We start from the raw sequence: 17,986 nt of genomic DNA on the forward strand, positions 1-17,986 counted from the left end.
TATAACTAGACTGCGATCACTTTATGAAAAATAAACATTTTCCACGACGATTGTTTAAAACAAAAATTAAATAAAAGTTGGCTTCTTCTTTGAATCTTTCCGATAAGTCGAAAATGATGTGACAGTATTACAAAATTCTTCTTACGTTTCCACAATTATATATTCCAGTTGCTTCGCTACTTTCACTCATAAATTCCGTAGGATATATGATGTATGAACGCTTACACTTTCTCCGAGACATTTTCTCTCGCGCGGAAAACAACTTGCCGGTGCAGATCGTGCGAAAAAACTCGCCACTTTCGGCATTGTTCTCGGCTGGAAATTCGCGAAGTTTCCCCCGACGATAACAAGTTTCGAAAGCCGGGTAGTTCGGCATCGGAAGTCCGCAACACACACCCCATATACAAATAACGCGCAACAACGCAGACACTTATTCGCATACTCGAGGCGTCTTAGCGCGTTTCCTGGGACGCTCGCCTTGCTCGCCCACCCTCCCCACGTTCGCCCCGCGTTCGCCCGCATTTCCCGAGGGAAAACGACTGGGATGGATGGAGAGGCACCGCGAAGAAATTGATTGAGACGTATCTCCGTCTCGGAAGGATATTAAAACGGTCTGCGTAGGAAAGGAGAAAATAAGTGTGCCGGTGTCAAGACGAGAATTTCCATTCGTACACCGAAAGACGCTCGCGGAATACGCATAATGCATAACTTGTGGTTCAGTCTTCGTTCCGAACTTCTGCTCGTGTAACGATACCAGGAATACAATGGAGATTACCAGACTACGGATCTCTCTACAGATGTATTTCATCTACTCTTCTTTTACACGTTAGTCCAACCCATTATATTCTATCTATAATTGCATACTTAAAATAAACGCATCAAATTATGCTACCTATAAGCTTACGCAAAGCTTCGACTAAAATTAATAAGATATCCCTTTTATTTTAATATATAATATATAATCATAATGTAAGAGATTGCATTCAGTGTTCCTTATCTAAATTGTAAAACGTAGGAGCCAAACACGCGCTGTTCTCTTTCCTTTAATAATTTTAATAAACGCAAACCGAGATCGAGTTCAAAACAGTAGAAACATTCGCAGAACTTGAACATTCTACTATCTTCTACTTAAATATCTATGAAGCTCTTGCATTTTACAATTAGTACGTAAACTTTTTATTTTACAAGAAGATCCCGTCACGTGCGTATCTTCATTAGAACCTTTTAAAGAAATTGAAAACTAAGGTACGACGTCGATATGAATGAGATAAGTGTTCGATCACTTCTAGTCGCGGCAGTCATATCGAGGCGAGAGGGGGAAGATTTCAAGGTAAACGTATATCCGTAGTACGCGGTCCATCAAATCGTCCAGGTGGAGGAGCAGCGCGGCTACGCACGCGAACGAATTCGTGCGGATAAATCGAGCCCGTCGGATTAAATTTAATAATACAGACACGGCCAATCTCGGAGAGTAGTGGCCGGCCGGCGTCTCGTCATCAATGTTTAACCATGCTCGGAAACGCACGTCGGATGAAACGGAAGAAGAGGACGATCCGGGAGTTTCTTCCGTAGTTGCTTGCGTGCTGCACGCGGACGATTTATACCGTCGACCTTCGCTGCGGACGAGAGCCGGCCATGGCGATCGTTTGGGAACAAACAGTCGAATGAATAATTCAACCGAGATCGGGCTCTGTTGTTCTTGAACGCTGTTGCTACCAATTTTCTGCATCCAGAGCGAAAAACTGTTGCCAGCATCCGCTGGGCTGTTTTGTGCGTTTGACATGGGACGAGCGCGAATTCTTTTCAGGAACAAGATGGCTGAAACTACAACGGCCCGCGATGGTGTTCGGACACGTTTTAAAACAGAATAATCTTTTTAATTTTGGCTATTATTTGGAATGATAAAAAGAGCTTATAACGAAAATTTAAAAAATGCTTTTCCTAGATGTCGATAACCTATAATGCATGCTGAAAATTTTATATATATCTTCGCAATCAGTCTAATTTTAATTCTTTGCACTGGAAGCCGTTCTAACTTTAAATCCAAAATAACATTTCTGCTTTTATAGTATATCCATTTTGTGTCATTTATTGCATTTTATCCACGTGAAATTGAGTCTTGTCATACGTACAATAGTTTTAAGGGCTTTTTAAGTTTTGGCAAATTTAATAATGTGCATATTATTTTGGAACGTGATGTAATAATATTTAATGGCGACTGTGCGATTGGACACAGTTTGGACATTTCGCAAGCCCCGCGGGAAAGCCAGGAAAAATGCACGTCGTTCCAGTAAAGAGTTCGCAATGTTCGAAGCGTAAAACTGTGTCGACCAGAGCGAAAGGTCTTGGCAAAGGTGAAACTTCCGATAAGAAGTGTCGAAGCGCCGCCAAAGAAGGCGCGGTATTAAAACCGGAGCACTTTTGCCCGAAACGTTTATTGCATCAGGTTTCGAAGAAACTCGATGACTTGAACTCCCAAAGTGCACGCTCATACATAATGTATAAAGACCGGATCCTATCGGGCGTCTGCGAGGAGCCGCTCGGAACGCGTTAGCCCCGAAGAAAGGTAACGCGGTGTTACACCTGTCGGAGCAATTCCGCGGCACCTGGATCATGCGACCTTCCAAAAGTCGGCCGCTAAGAGATTGCGCCCAACAAATGAAATTACCCTCGCGGCCGCAGAGGCACTTTCTTCCGAGCGGCGGACCCTACCGTCGATTATCATCCCTCGGAAGTTTCACGGGCAAGGGGGGGCGGCGGCGGGGGACGCTTAATAATATTGACGATCACGCTTCACGGCGGCCTCGAAAAATCTACTTAGCGGAATTTCTAAATAGTTAATGAGCGGACGAGCCGGGCCAGACCCCCGCGTTCATGTGAAAATAAATTCGATGCTGCTAGGTATCAGTTTTTGATGAGTAGGGTAATGGAGTCAGTTACCGTGGACTTGTAACAGACGTAGATAATTGATATTTTCTATTTTACTGACGACGTGTAATATCATTAAGTTAATGAATTATGTTAATGAAATTTTCGCCACCTTGTATATATTAATTCAATTATTATTATTACTTACCAATGAGTAATCAGTTGATAAGAAATCCTCTTAGATTGACCAAGATTATACGGAACTATTTCGATTTTATACAAAACATTTTGTAATTAAAAATATTAAATACTTAACCCCTTCCCGTACTTTAGCGAGTCAGACTCGCGATGAAGATTTTTGCCCAAACATGAATATCGCGAGTCAGACTCGCGAACAGTTACTTGGGCCAAACATAAACATCGCGAGTCTGAGTCGCGAATAGATACTTGGGCCAAACGTAAACATAACAAGCCGAGCTCGCGGACTGATTTTTTGCCCGTTACGCTCGTGACTGAATGTTAGTTCCTCTCAGTACCTCAGAACAGTTAGTCACGATTCTTATCGTTGCTGTTACGAAGCAGTTCAATTATTAAAATTTAAGAAACCCCTTCAAAATACAAGGTACAAAAGTGTTTAGTGAAGGCCGTGATAACGAATCTTGTGATAGTGACGTGTTTATGCCAGTTGCAAAGCGAATAAGGCATCTATAAACGTAAAAGCATTAGAGTTTACTTCCTCAACTCCAGTATCGCGTAAAATTGACTATACCACAGGTATTACGGGCATCTACAGTTCGGTTCGTATTGCGACTGTTTACAAACATCAGTCTGGTCTGTTTAGCGCCCGTTGATGCAGACCGCTCGGGCCCGAGTTTCGTCGAGCTAAATGGCACGGGAAGGGGTTAATTAAATTATAAGCAGTGAGTTCAAATATTACAATCAATTAGTTAACTTATTAAAAGACGCCTACAAGCTGTGGCCTCCGTTTCTTTTTAAAAATTATGCATTTTATATTTATAAGGATTAAAGAAGTCAGAAATACTGACTATTATTCACTGAAGTTATTCAGTACTATTCAATAATTCTAATAACAAGAATACATAAAAAAAGCATATAACTCTGTCAATTCGAGCACGACCTTCGTCGAAGCTTCCTCGACCTTCGTTCAAAAACTCTAATAGTCTGCTCTGTTAAACTGCGCGACGTTTTATTCCGCACATTAGGGTCACTGTGCATTATACGCGTCTCGAAATGCCCACTTCGCGTTTAAAAGAGCGTAAAAAAACGGCTTAAAATTATTCCGAAGCGAGCTGGTTCTTAGAACCATTAACGTCTGAACGTTTCAGTCGTACTCGACGTTTGAAGCACTTGGTTTGGGAAATGAATTTTCGTAGGGATCATAATTAAATACGATTTTGCATCGTTCCACGCAATTTATGTTTAGTCGATGACAAAATGAAGTGGCAACTTTATTGATCGTAATTAAACACAAGGAGAATCGCATTCGAACGTCGAGATTAATCTCGCGAGTTTTGAATTATATCGAAGTCGTCCCCCATACCCGGAAAAACGGGATTGTTCTGTCGTCCCTCTCGTTTCTGGAGTCATATTGTTTACGACGAAACAATACCGGCAATTTCCGCGGAGATCTTTAAGCAGCGCGACCCGAAAACTTCGAAGAATCGCTCGGAGCGTCTTCCGGGCATTTTAGAGCGGGAGGGGTGGAAAAATTCGAGGAAGGAATTTCGATTGTATTGCTTTTGCTAAGTGAAAGCACTCAGCCTTGTCCATTGTCGGCGCAGGAGAGACGCTCCATTATCGTATTCCGACGAAGTCGCGGCCAAAGTCGCGGCCAAAGTCACGGCCGATTGTTTCGACCTGAAAGAAATATTCCTCGACAGGTATTATCGAGTTCTTGCCGCGAGAGCTCGATTATTGCTGACACAATTACCCCTCGTCGTCGAAAGTCAATCGTCTTCCGATTGAGGGCTGTTACACGAAAACAACATCTCCTCTTACTTCAATTGAATTCTATTGACCACTTTATCGGCTTAATGGCCTCGCCGGTCGATCTAATCGTTTCTCTGCGCGACAAGTATTATAAGGACGGGGACGATAGAACAAGTTCTCCGTAAAATTCAAGTCGTTTGATTTATTCATTTATTGACGTACCTGATTCATAGCATTAGCGACCTCTTTTGAGATTAGAATATGTCGGGTTACATACAAATTTAACATATACAATAGTTTCTACATTAACTTGTCTACATTGAACACTCAGGCTTCGACTTTATCGTCTTTATGTGGGTTTATTAAGTTACTGTAGAGAGTGTCCCAAAATGAGTTTTGCTTATTACATTTACTAATAAAAGTAATACTAAAAGTAACTAAGTATATACTGCTGGTTAAAAAATTGTCAATTAGTGCTATTATTTCTATTATAAAAGAGAGAAAGAAAGGAAGTCCTATTCGGCTCTTGTTTACCGCAATTGATAAAAAAACATTTATATTTTGTATCCGCGGTCGAATAATCACAATTCCAATAATTGTTTAGTCGTAATACACTTTTTAATAAATGTATACAAATAATACACTCAAGCTTGCCATTATTTCAGAGCAACGCACATTAGCTAATTGAAATCCTTACATGACACTAGAATTACCGAGCATTCTTCACTGCTTCCTCGGCGTACACTGCGGATGTTTATGCAAATGCTCGCAATATCATAAAGCACGATAAAGCAAAATCGACTTAAACTTCTCCTCCGCGTGGTAATAAATCGGCGCATAAAAAGCCCGGTTTGCGCGTTCTGCAATTTCTTGAAACTTTTACGACCTGCGAATGCACGGAGCACAGCAGTTCGATCTGAATTTGATTCCACGGCGGACCAACGAGGAGCAAAACAGCCCGTAACGTCCATTAGACTTCCTTTCTGTCGTCGCGGTGGTCCTTCTCCCTCGAAAAATCTGTCATCGCGTATCGACGGGAGCTCGGTTCCTGTCGCCGTGAATCTAAGCGGGAACCGGGTCCCCGATTTGTTCCAATTACGAGGGTGGCCCATAAAATCCCGGGGCCGAGACGCTGCTCTCACCACGTCTGTTACGTGTATACGTATAATCGATGCTTGCCCCTTTCCCACCCACCCCCCTGCCCCTCCGGGGAATTTCGCGGCGTCTAACTGTCGCATGACTCATTTCAGGCGGCGGGCTGGCGCGACCGAAGATGACACTGAATCTGGACGCCGGTAACGGGACGAGCAGCGCCGGGGGCGCGGGTCAGATCGCGCCCAAAAAACCCGGGGGTCTGAGCCTTGGATTGCCATTGGAGATTAGCGCCGCCCGTGGATCCGCCGACCTCGTCGACGTCGACCTCCCTCTCGAGAGACAAGGGTACGTCCTTCGCATTTATTACACCGACCGGATCCCGTTTCTACGTTTCCCGAATCCACCGAAATCGTCTAAGCAACTTAGCAGACTCCTTAGAGGAAGACTTGCAGTTTTCCTGAAATTCTGTTCGTTCCCATTTTTATTGTTCTTCATGGTTTTATGATCCTGAAAGGAGATGTTTTAGATTACTCGCGGATTTTATGAACTATCCGGACAGTAGCTTTTTTAGAATATAATTTGCCATTTATCAGCAATATTTTTAAGTCAAGTTTTAACGACTTTTTTTAGCTATATTCACCGCTTTCGGCAATATAGTTGATGTAGCACGGAACATTGTTAGTCGACGTTTAATTAAGCTTGAAATTTTGTGGAGGACGACAGCTTTTGAATATACATAGATAGTGCAGAGTGTGACTCACAGCCTGTGGATGTAGCAAATATTGATCATGGCACAGAATTAACTGTATAGTATCGAGCTCACAGTGTCCCGACTATCAATCAACACACTATTATCATAGGCAATGCTGTCTATATTTAATTTCTACGATAATTACATATTTTTTACTACTTTTACCATTTTTACAATTTCTAATATCTTTACTATTATTACTATTTTTACCATTTTTACAATTTCTAATATCTTTACTATTATTACTATTTTTACTGTTTCTACTATATTTACTATTTCTACCATTTTTACCGCCTTTAAAACTTCTGTTATTTTATCCGTGAATAGTACTACCAATACGAAATTCAAGTTACTTTACAGCGTGGACAAGTTGCATTTCATTTTTCTCACACGCGTCTAGTTTGAAACATGCTTCTCATACATTTACATAGTTTCCTTCATGTTTTCACATTGCTCGTTCATTTTGAATACACTGACCTTTAAACCTCGAGAGGAAGAAAGAGAGAGAGAGAGAGAGAGAGGGCGTCTAAACTCGCGGAGAAACTTTCCAAGCGTCTGCCATCGTTTCGAGCAGATAAAAGTTTGTTTGTCTCCTTGCAGATGGTACCACGGATCCATCACGAGAATCGAGGCGGAAGCTGTCCTACGACTTCTGAGGGAAGGAAGTTATTTGGTGAGGAACAGCGAATCAACCAAACAGGATTACTCTTTATCCTTGAAGTAAGTTGTGCTACCATCTACCATCCATCACTTTTTTTTCAAAGTAGATTGCCGAAACAGATTCGCACAACCAAGAACTCTTTATACGATTTCCTAGGAATTTAATTAAAATATGTTCTACCCTAATACATAATTTAACCTCTTAGACACTATGCGCCACTATAGTGACTTTCGCGGATGCCGTCTGATGAATTGTTAAAATTAAAATGCGTGTCTCATATCTTTAAGAAAAATTATAATTTAATCATCGAACACTTCATTCCAATGTACTCGTGTAAAGAACAGCATTATCCGTCACACATTACAGTGCCGTATCATTTACACGTAATTCGCGTTGAACTCTGCCGTACAGAGAAACAGCCCCTCGCAAAATTCAGCCGTGCCTAAGAGGTTAAGATCAATTCTCGTTGAAAAATCGTGCTGGAAATGAAAGAAATGTGTTTGTCTTGAAAGAAATTTTGACTACGTTATCCTAGAATTCATGTCCTCTTAAATTTTGACAGTCTTTACTATCAAAATATTTAAGATTCTTACTGCTATATTAAATCGTAATTTGTCCGTGGATTTTTTGTATAATCGAGCTTGTCTAATCACGGAATGTTGATTTCTCCGTCGTAGAATTTGAATAGTAGATTATTCTAAATGTTCTGATTTACATCGCAGCCATCGAGTCCTGCTATAAATTCAGAAAGTCCACAGCTTAATTATAACTTTGTTCTAAAATCTGAATGTACAATGACGAGGGTATCCCTGATTTGAAATTACAGAAGCGCGCGCGGTTTCATGCACATGCGAATCCAGAAGAACGAAGAGCTGAACGCGTACATTTTGGGCCAGTTCAGCAAGCCGTTCGACAGCATACCGGAAATGGTGCGGCACTTCAGCGTGAACCGTCTTCCGATACGCGGCGCCGAGCACATGTGTCTTCTGCATCCGGTCATAGCACAGCTTTTGTAGCGCATCTATCGTAGCGCCGTTTAAGGCGCTCCCAAACTTTTGATATCTCATGTTTATCCGAAATGAATGCGATACCGCTGTTGGTATATATCCGGAATGAATCGCGGTGGAGGCGCGGCGTTGTTCACGTGTCGCGAATCTTGCGCATCCGTTGTACAGGAACGGAAGCGTAAACTCCACGGAGAGGACCTAGGGTACCGAGCAATTAACACACATCGTACTTCCATGAAATCTCCGTTCTTTTTGTTCTCGTCGCGCGTTTCGCGAGAACCGCTACCACAAACATTCCGAGCTTCCGAGATAAGCTACGAAACGTGGAGAGACGAAGTCGGCAATTGGAACTGTACAGGATGGACCATCTAACACTGCTACCTGAAATGCCTCCATTACTTTAATGATACGAGGAACTGTCCATAAAAATACAGCTATTTTTCCAGATTTAAAAATTGATAAACATGCTCGTATAATAAAAATATTAGGATGCTGGAGAGTTTATCAAATTATTACGAGACTGAATTTATTTTTATAAATTGTTTTGTACCGATCAGAGTAAGAGAGAATTTCTTTTACCAACTACAAAACTTTTCTAATAATATTATTAATTTTTTTTATTATTCATGGTTCCTTGTATTTCAGGTTACAAATAATGCTACAAATAAATCGTCTGGCAACAAACTGCAGCAGTAAAAAAACTCCACGGCATATTCGCATTTTTAAGATAAATATCTTTTGCTTTTATTGGTAAAAGTGATGAAGACATTTGAATTTTTACGTGTTAGGCAATCCATCCTGTACCACAGAAATAAATACAGTACAAATCAGCGAGGAGTTTCTGTAGGTTTAGTACGAGCGACCTCGAGATTCGTAATTCGTTCACCTGTATCATTTACGATTACGTCGGTGTCCGTGCATCGAGCCGAGAGCTTTATTATCCGGGGATGGAGAAGGATCGATTTTGTCGGAAACTATCGAGTTCACGAGTACGCAACGACAGAGTCGAGGATGAGAACTGTTTCAAGGTTGGATCTGTCTCGTCTTCCTCAGAGAAACAAAGAATTATCGTCGCGAGCCTAACTCTCGCGGGTTTTATTTTCGCGAAATTATTTGGTGGATCCAGGATTTTGTTCCTTGCACCTGATCGGTCGATGGTGGCTGGCTCTGACAAAGAGTTGCGGGATGTCGAGGCGGCAAATAAAAGTAAAGAGAAACGAGAAAGAAATGAAAGCAAGGGAAACGCTAACGCGAAAACTGCCCAAATAAGAACAGTCGGATCTTTTTAAAAGTTGCCATATAGAGCAATGGAATAATTAGCTTTTCAATTGAAAAAAATGTTTGATCGTAGGCGAAATATTCCCGATTGAAATAAAAAAAGAATCAGAGTTCGGTCGAATAAGCAATTTTTGAAATAAAAATTCATAAATCAAGCCTAGTTTGACCCTCCGTAACAAGAAAACCTACGACAATCTTTCTTTCTTTCTTTCTTTCACAGTGCTTTCTTAATTTATATGAAATAAATTTTTATATCTTCTAAAATGACACTGTAAAGGCACTTCGGAAACATAATTTTGTACTTTCAAATAATCACACGGAGTCGAAACCTTTTTTTTCGTGATTCCTTTTAAAATATGTTTATAGTACAAAGTATCCCCTTTAAAACAATTCGTAAATACCTGACTTGCGACTTTTTCTCACCATTTTATCGCACTTTATACGACAAGCGTGCCATTTGCAGTAGTACAAGTCAATATATTCGCATTCACGTTCTGACCTGCACGATTTAAAGCACGGAGTACACTTCTCATCGACTTAAAAATATTTTAATAAGATCGGCTTTCCTTATTCAGGCAGCACCCGCGTAAGCCTACCTTGTAAGAACTAAGAAGAGTTTATAGGAGTTTCGACGTCCTGAATGAATCAGGATCGATACGGGGTTGTCGCAAGAGCTTTACAAAACGGTTGTTCCTTGTGCCCGTGGAGTGGCCACGGGTTTCACGTAAGAAACTATCGAAGGGATCAGAGTCGTTGTTTTACAAGCGGATAATCTAACGGGGGTGCGAGATAATACGTACTTAGATTTAAATACACACGTAGGTGGGTCGCTCGCGCGGCCTCTACGACGGAGCTGGAAGCCAAAGAAGAGAGAAAAGAAAAGTAGCTCGGTCATGTTTCGCGATTCAGCGAGAAGAGAGAACGACTTGGAGCTCATCGATCGGATGAATCGAGTAAATTCGAGCGAATCGAGCGATGAACGCGGCGGCCGATTTAGGCCCGCGGTAGCAATGCCAAAACATTACTGCTAATCGTAATCATTTAGTCAGGGTTTTAGTTGTTCGTCGTCGTTGGTAAGCGGTTTTAGGCTCAGGAGCAAGGTGGGTCGATCGCCGAGTTTTGCATTCAGTTGGAAATTGCGAGAGAGATAGAGAGCGAAAGTGTGTGTATGAAAGAGAGAGAAGCGGTTCGTGGACGCAGAAATGAATTATTTATTCGTCCAGGCTGACCGGAAGCGAGAGATGAGAGGGACGAAGCGTGAATGCGAGCAAAGTCAAGGATCTCAGCCGTTCCGAATCATCGATGGCTCGTCCACCGAGTCATCCGTCCGACAGTCTCTTATTTTTGGGGAGATTTTTCGTGTGAGAAGAGGCAACCAATACATATTTTTTCATGTGATATCAATTTGTTACAGAGATAGCCTAGTTTTACCTGTGATCTGTTACTTAGTTCCCTTTATCCGTGTCTGTTGGTCGCTGTGTGCAATATTCTCGTACGATTACGGTAACGATAACGATAATAACGCTAATGATACTAATATTGATAGCGGTAGTAATAACTCTAATCGTAAATATGATATAATTACCGGTAAATAGTAAATAGCACGTAACGTTAAGTTTAAGTCGCTGTAACGAGAGATTCGGTAGCCAGCAACGAGCCGCGGCGGTGGTCCGCGACACGAGAGACGTCCGTGGTGTTACAATAATTAATTTCATGCTAAGGATTTCGATTCGCACCGGTTTAGATCGAACTTCCGCCGGCACCGGTGACAGGTGAAAACGAAACATTTTGATTCTGACTTTCCGTAGAACACGTTAGACGCACGATTAGCGAGTGCCATGCTGGCCGATCTAGGACCTCGGACAATTTTTTGCCAACTCATAAGCGAAGATTTACTGAGGAAAAGCAAATCCCGCGTAGCTTTTGTCGTAGCCAAACTAACTGGCCAAGCCTATACATTTGAATTTTCCTGTTTGCAAAGAGCTACAGATTCTTAGTCGCAGAACAGAGCATCCTTATTCCCGGTGATAGAACAAATTGTATTAGTTGAGTAAGAATAAGTTTGTTGCAATTGTTTACCAACTTCTAACCGTTTCGAAAGTCACGCGTACGTTATAAGTGCAAACTTAAAGAATACAAGTTTTCTTACTGAACAGATTTCTTATTTTATAATGTATTTAACCGGACAGGGCACTGCATTATTTTATGCAATAATCGTTTGAAGATGTTCTTCACGAAATCATTCATCATTAAATGTTTTTGCAGTAGACAGAAACGAGTGCGCCTCTTACTCTTATACGAGAATTGTAGCTTTTATAGGTAGTACTCGTAGAATGCAGAGAAATCATCGTTTGGCAGAATATTATTTGCTTTTGCTCAGTACTTTTTCATCTCGTACGCGTTGCAATGAAATCCGAATTAGCGTGACGATTACACGACCACTAATCAATATCAATTGGTGCTTATTAGAGTCCAGGAGAATATGAAATAGTAATTATAATATCTAAACAAAAAAGTCGAAGGCGTTCACAGTAATGCGAGGGTAAATCGTTGCGCTAATCCGAACCTTGTTGTGCTCCTCATCGAATTATACATAACATTTATTTTCTTACGTCAATTACGAAACATTCTCATTATATTTACCACTCACCACCATCTCCTTTTCCTTAGTTCCCCACAGTGTACCACACAAGTCAAACATACACACATACACATACTTATAGGAACATACACGTTGTACTTTAAGCTGCCAGTATTATTAACTGTAATCAATAATGCATATCCATGTTAATGTTTAAGACATTATATTGTCCCCTTTCTAACGAAGAAAAAAAAGTATAATCTATACATACATATATCTATATATATATTATAAATATATTTATTTGACATTCTATTTATTGCATTTTGTCGTTAAGCCAATGATCTTGCGTGATGGTTCCCCCGTGTACACCGTTGATTTCTCCCGTAAGATTCTAGTGTGGTAAATTCATAGTAATCTCCTAGGTATGTTAGCGAACGTATGTAGATTAACGGCACTCACCAATGAACTGGGAAAAATCAGAGGAAACGAAAAGACCGAGGCAGCCGTAAAATTCTGTGGTAGAGACCTAAAAAAACTTGTAGATACTTCCTGTACCTTGAAATTTATATGACGTAGCGTTTAGCTCCGACGTATACATACGATATACGTATACATGAATATATATAAAAATATACAGTAATATCACGAAATATTACCGTATAGTTCTTTATATAGAGGATGCTGCCGCACGAGCGGGAGCGATCGAGATATATGAGTAAGTCCGATATACATACATATAATTATACACTCGAGAGCGCTGTGTACACTTCTTTATGTGAACGGATCTCGAACGGTGTGATGTGCAATAACGAAGAGCGATCTAGTGCGGTCGCAGTGTGTGGTGCGATCCAGTATTTTTGTTTTAGCATGACAGACCACCGATGTTCCAAATCGACTTCACTAGATAGTCTTGTGTACTCCGAAATTCCCTCTTAATAATAAAACATTTAATAAAACAACGAGTCTCGTCGACGGTTGCACCGATCCTCCTGCACAAGTTTCTTTCGTCCACTGATTTCTCATTTCTATCGATTCCCGTATTTAGTATTCGAGAGTGGACGCATGGAATTGTGTCATGAACACATAAAACTGATAACGTCGCAACAGCATAGAGTCTTGTTTCCAAATTATTTTATTCTAACATCTTACATTTTTTAAGGTTTATCAGCGAGAAATAAAATCTGTATTCATTTGAAAGACTTGTATTATCAAATATAGAGCAGTTATAGCAAATAAATAATTATACACAAATTTGTCAGGTACGTATAAAAGAAACTCAGTTTTCAATGTCTACTTAATTAGAGTTGCAAAATACATTTCACGTATCACATTAGATGTAACGTCGTGAATTTTTTTTTATATAGCCTGCTGCGAGCTATTGGTCTAGTACAAGAGCAATATTTTAGCAGGAAAGAAAAACAATGTTCTTCATTAGTATTCCTCAGCTTCATCCTCGTCTGCTTCGTAATGAATAATTTGATCGGAATAGTATCGCCCGCGGCTGTGACGATGTTCTTCGTGTGCAGGTTCATCTGGTTCAACTTTATGGGTTTCCTGTAAATGAAGATACATAGGTATCATAAATCTTTTTTATGTGTATCTATTTATTTTGTAATTATTACCTGATCCGGCGTTTCTTTTGCCGCATCACTGGCTACGGATTTCACGCTTCTCTTCCCTATGGGAAAAGTTACAACAACAAGAGTTACAACAATAGAATCCCTGGGTATTGCGATAATTAATGAATGATAACACTAATGCCGTAATTTACTTGAAGAAACCGAGGGTTGTCTTTCCACACTTCGTCGAGATTGTGAACCCACGGATCGTTCCTACGTAATTACAAATAATATTTCATTATTTCTGCGTGTATACTTTCATTTTCTATCTCTTAACTCCAAAGATATTGAATAATTGGAATTCTGCTGTAGTATCTAGGATACTCTCTCGCGTCTGTATTATGCAGAGAAGGTTTATTTTATTTATTACAGAGACCAAATGATTTTTGCAGTTATTTCCATTAGATTTAATGTTAAACTCCAGAAAATTGAAAGTAGCGCCGTTTGTGACAAGTAGCGCCTTCTGCGATTAAACGCTGGAACTTCTTGCCAAAACATAGCTTCGAGATTTTTGATTAGTAATTTCAGCTTTTTATCACTTATTAATTGGCGCTGTATACACTCTTAACAAAGGTTCCAGTTTTCGTCACAAGATGCGCTATTATCGCTATTATCGGACTTAGCATTACATCTTATGGTCACCGCGACAAGAATCATTTGTACCTTGTATTTTCAATAATGAATAGCTATAAAATGAGTCAGAATATGTCTCAGAACATTTTAGAACCCAAAAGATTTCTTCTAAACCGACAGTTAGTAAGTTATGTAGGGTTCTTTCAGGGGGGTGTAGGAATAGGTTGAGACTATATTTTTACCTCGTCTTATTTACGAAACAATTTCAACAATGATAAACAAACTGAAGTGTAATTACCGAAGGCTTCGCTTCACCTCTGTAGTCTTGACAATACCCTGTTCCGCAAACGTCAATTTTGGCCGGCAGTGGTCGGCCTCTGTACATCTTTCCGTCTGTACCCTTCACCATTCCTTCCGTCAATTGTACCACTTCTGGTCCCCATTGACTGATAAAGTGACCCATTCGCATCACCCTTTGTTGAGGCGTCGTGACCGTGTGACTTCCGCCACAATACCGGTTGCACAGATGATCCCTACAAATTCGATCTATCTCAAGACGCTAAAACATTACAAACCCGTGCCATCTAATCTGAAACTTCCCCTACAAGATCGAATGAAAAATAGATTTGATTTGTATACTTTCCAAAATTTCTGTCACCGCGAACTTCTGAGATTCCTTACGCCACTTGCATTTCAAGAATAATAATAGTCCTTCGTTATTCTTTTACCTGGGAGTCTTCACAAGTTTTTCCGATCTAGCAGACTTTTGTTTCTTCGTCTCCTCCTGCAAGGCTGCCTCATATTGAATCATATTCCTGCTGTGAGGCAACCGCTTGTTCTGTTTCCTGACTTGGTCCAGTTCGTAGGTCAGATACGGCTTCATGCTTATACCGCACGGGAATGGATCCAGTTTCGTTTTGTTCGTGTCCTGGGTCTTCATTACTACGTTCTTGTCGCATGATATACACTGCACGTCCCTGAAAGCTCATCGAATAAATAACAGCTCAAATTTTCGAATATTTCATGCGATCCGTAAACCGTAGTTTACCGAAGGAGCTTCTTCGTTCCAGCAGCCTCAGTATCCTCTTTCATCTGTGCAACGCTCCTCAGCTTATCTTGCACGGCTTTTAGTCTCGTACTCACGAAGTCCTTCAACGGTGTCATTTCTAGCTTGTCGACTTTACCTTCGATCTCTTTCTGCACCTCGTCCAACGCTTCCTGCCAAATCAATTCCTGTTTCCCGAGTTTGTTGATGGCGTCCTCGAGGCCTTGTGCAAGATCGTCGCAAGCGGCGTCGAATTGATCGTACGAAACCTGTAATTTCATTCCTATTCCATTCCTGTCTCCGACAATTGACTTAAAACATAATTGTCGTGCACAAAGACGCGCGGTTTAATTATCTGTATTCATTGCAAGATACAGACGCTACAGAAATATTTATTTATCTTTTTAACAATGTTAGGTTCTTTTATATATGTCTTGAGATTTGTATTTGATCTACTTGTTTTTGTTAAAAATACGTAAAATTCGCAATCTAATTATAACAATTGAACATTCTCAAACCTTTCGGTGCACAGCCCGAGCATCAGCTTTGTCGGCCAGAGCGTCCTCGAGATCTTCTCTGTCTGCTTTGATCGTCTTTAAAAGCTCTATTTGTTCTAGCAAGGCCTGAAACAAGAGCAACAGGTTTTTCGAAAATATTCTTCAGCCGAATGAAGAATTATCTATCTCACGTTAAGATGCGTTTCTCGATTTTCTTTATCGTCGATCAGTCGGTCCGCGGTTTGGTTCAGTTTCTCCATGTCACTCTGGACACTCTGAATCTTCGAGACTAAATCGTCAAGCTCGGGGTTTCCTGACATACCAGCCATAGGGGCGCTATTTACAAACTCTTGAAGACAGATCACGTCTTTCTCCAACCTCAAGAGGCGTTCGTTTATGGTGTTTATTTCGTCTTGATCTATGTACTCTTCCCGGTCAGTTTCTACTTCTTTTTGCTCCTTTTTAGGACTATCAGGAGCCTTGGGCGAAGGTGGATGCGATGGTTCTACAGATCTCGCAGTCTCCGTGGTCGCTGGGGTCGTCGTCTCAGGTTCAGCTTGCTCTTTCCTCGACTGCTCCTTTTCTCCTTCTTTCGCTACCGCTGTTATCAATAATTTGTTAACACGTATGATAAATCAAAATTATACACATGCTAAACTCTAACTCTTCAAGGATCAGCGGAGTACGTTTTAAATGTATATTGTTTTATAATCAATAAATAACAATTCGTGCGAGTTACCGGTTTGAACGTCGCCAACTTTCTGGTTCAGATTTTTCAAGTCATCTCGCATCTTTGTAACGTCCTTTTGCAACGTAACTATCTGCCCATGCATCTCTTTGATGTCTACACCGCCTAGAATCTGGCTTAGAGAAACCCGTGGCTGTAGACCAGACTCTGTTTCCGGTTTCGCCGCCTGTGGTTTCGCTAACGATTCTTCGGCATCGTCCACAGACACGTTAGCGATTATTTCCAAGTTCTGTACAGTGCTCTCCAAGTTATTAAGAAGGCTCTCGATGTTCGCAATTCTTTCCTCGAATCCTTGTGGAGCCTCCGATGTTCCTCCGACGGCCATGCCACCTTTCAAAACATCCTGCACCATCGTCGTCAACTGAAAAAATTTAGCGACCATGACTTAATGTTCTGTAACCGTGTATAAAATAATTTGTTCACGGTAGAAAGATAAAGTGTTCCAAAAAGAAGGAGAAGTGAAGAAATGAAGATGTACCTTATCAATACCTTGCTCACTGGCGTCCAATCTTTTTGTAATATTGATGATATTCCAGATATCGGTCACGGGGTCTGTGATATTACCCTTTAGACGTTCAACCAGTTCCGCGTTCGTAGACAATTCTTCGAGAGCTTGGAATTTTTGTTGGAGTTCGGTCACCTACTCATATTTCATGTAAAAAATTAATGATCTCGTACCGCTGAAATTAGGGAAACTCTTATAAAATGTAACGATATCTAAAGTTGCTTACATTTTGTTCAATTCGTTTGAATGCCAGTGCCGTGGGTATAACATCGTTGACAATCGGTTCCACGTATATCACAGTCTCGCGTATGTCAACGTCCTGTCCTGCTCCTACTTTTTGTCTCGACCCTTTCGACTTCTTTACATCGACAGAATCATCTGGTTTGTCAAAAATTATTACACTCTTTCGATAATTTTATTCTTTAGTAACTCATCGATGTATTCAACATTAAAAGTCCGGGAAGAAACACGAATGAATGTAACTCAATTAGGAGACAACCTTTTTCTTGGTGACGTTCTGTCGAGGGAGCACTCGCTGATTTTTTCTCAAGTTGTTCCTTATCGTACTCTATAAATAATTATTTCAATAGCCGACTTCTTCAAGAAACGAATAAACAATTGTTTTTTACCACCTATTGCATTGTCCGTTACTACGTCTGCAGTTGTGACGATAGCTGAGCGCGTCGTTATATTTTTCGAGCTGTCAATAATGCTGTACTCTTGAAGGTAGAAGGATGGGCCAGTTTGCATCGAGCTCACCATCGTCTGAAAACATTGGCGCACATGAATCTAATTCTCATCATTG

The 17,986-nt window shown here is 40.7% G+C and overlaps 2 protein-coding genes across 2 annotated transcripts in view; one reads left to right on the forward strand and one right to left on the reverse strand.

Annotated features, from left to right (window-relative positions):
- Hwt (SH2 domain-containing adapter heavyweight) overlaps positions 1–13,147 on the forward strand; it is a 167,611-nt gene extending 154,464 nt beyond the window's left edge. Inside the window, exons 7-9 of the mRNA XM_078195990.1 lie at positions 6,069–6,258; positions 7,265–7,384; positions 8,152–13,147. Coding sequence (XP_078052116.1) covers positions 6,069–6,258; positions 7,265–7,384; positions 8,152–8,341 — 500 coding nt within the window. The 3' untranslated portion in view covers positions 8,342–13,147. The remainder of the gene's footprint in view (positions 1–6,068; positions 6,259–7,264; positions 7,385–8,151) is intronic.
- Positions 13,148–13,625: 478 nt separating this feature from the next.
- On the reverse strand, positions 13,626–17,943 carry LOC144478238 (uncharacterized). The gene is made up of 11 exons (XM_078195991.1): positions 17,814–17,943; positions 17,408–17,559; positions 17,155–17,316; positions 16,668–17,037; positions 16,120–16,529; positions 15,950–16,054; positions 15,435–15,700; positions 15,115–15,363; positions 14,702–14,919; positions 13,817–13,872; positions 13,626–13,748 (listed from the first exon to the last, which is right to left on the reverse strand). The coding sequence occupies exons 1-11, from the start codon at positions 17,941–17,943 to the stop codon at positions 13,626–13,628; spliced, it is 2,241 nt and encodes a 746-aa protein (XP_078052117.1).
- Positions 17,944–17,986: the final 43 nt, after the last annotated feature.

Source organism: Augochlora pura, chromosome 2 (genome assembly GCF_028453695.1).
Source record: "Augochlora pura isolate Apur16 chromosome 2, APUR_v2.2.1, whole genome shotgun sequence".
Taxonomy (NCBI): domain Eukaryota; kingdom Metazoa; phylum Arthropoda; class Insecta; order Hymenoptera; family Halictidae; genus Augochlora; species Augochlora pura.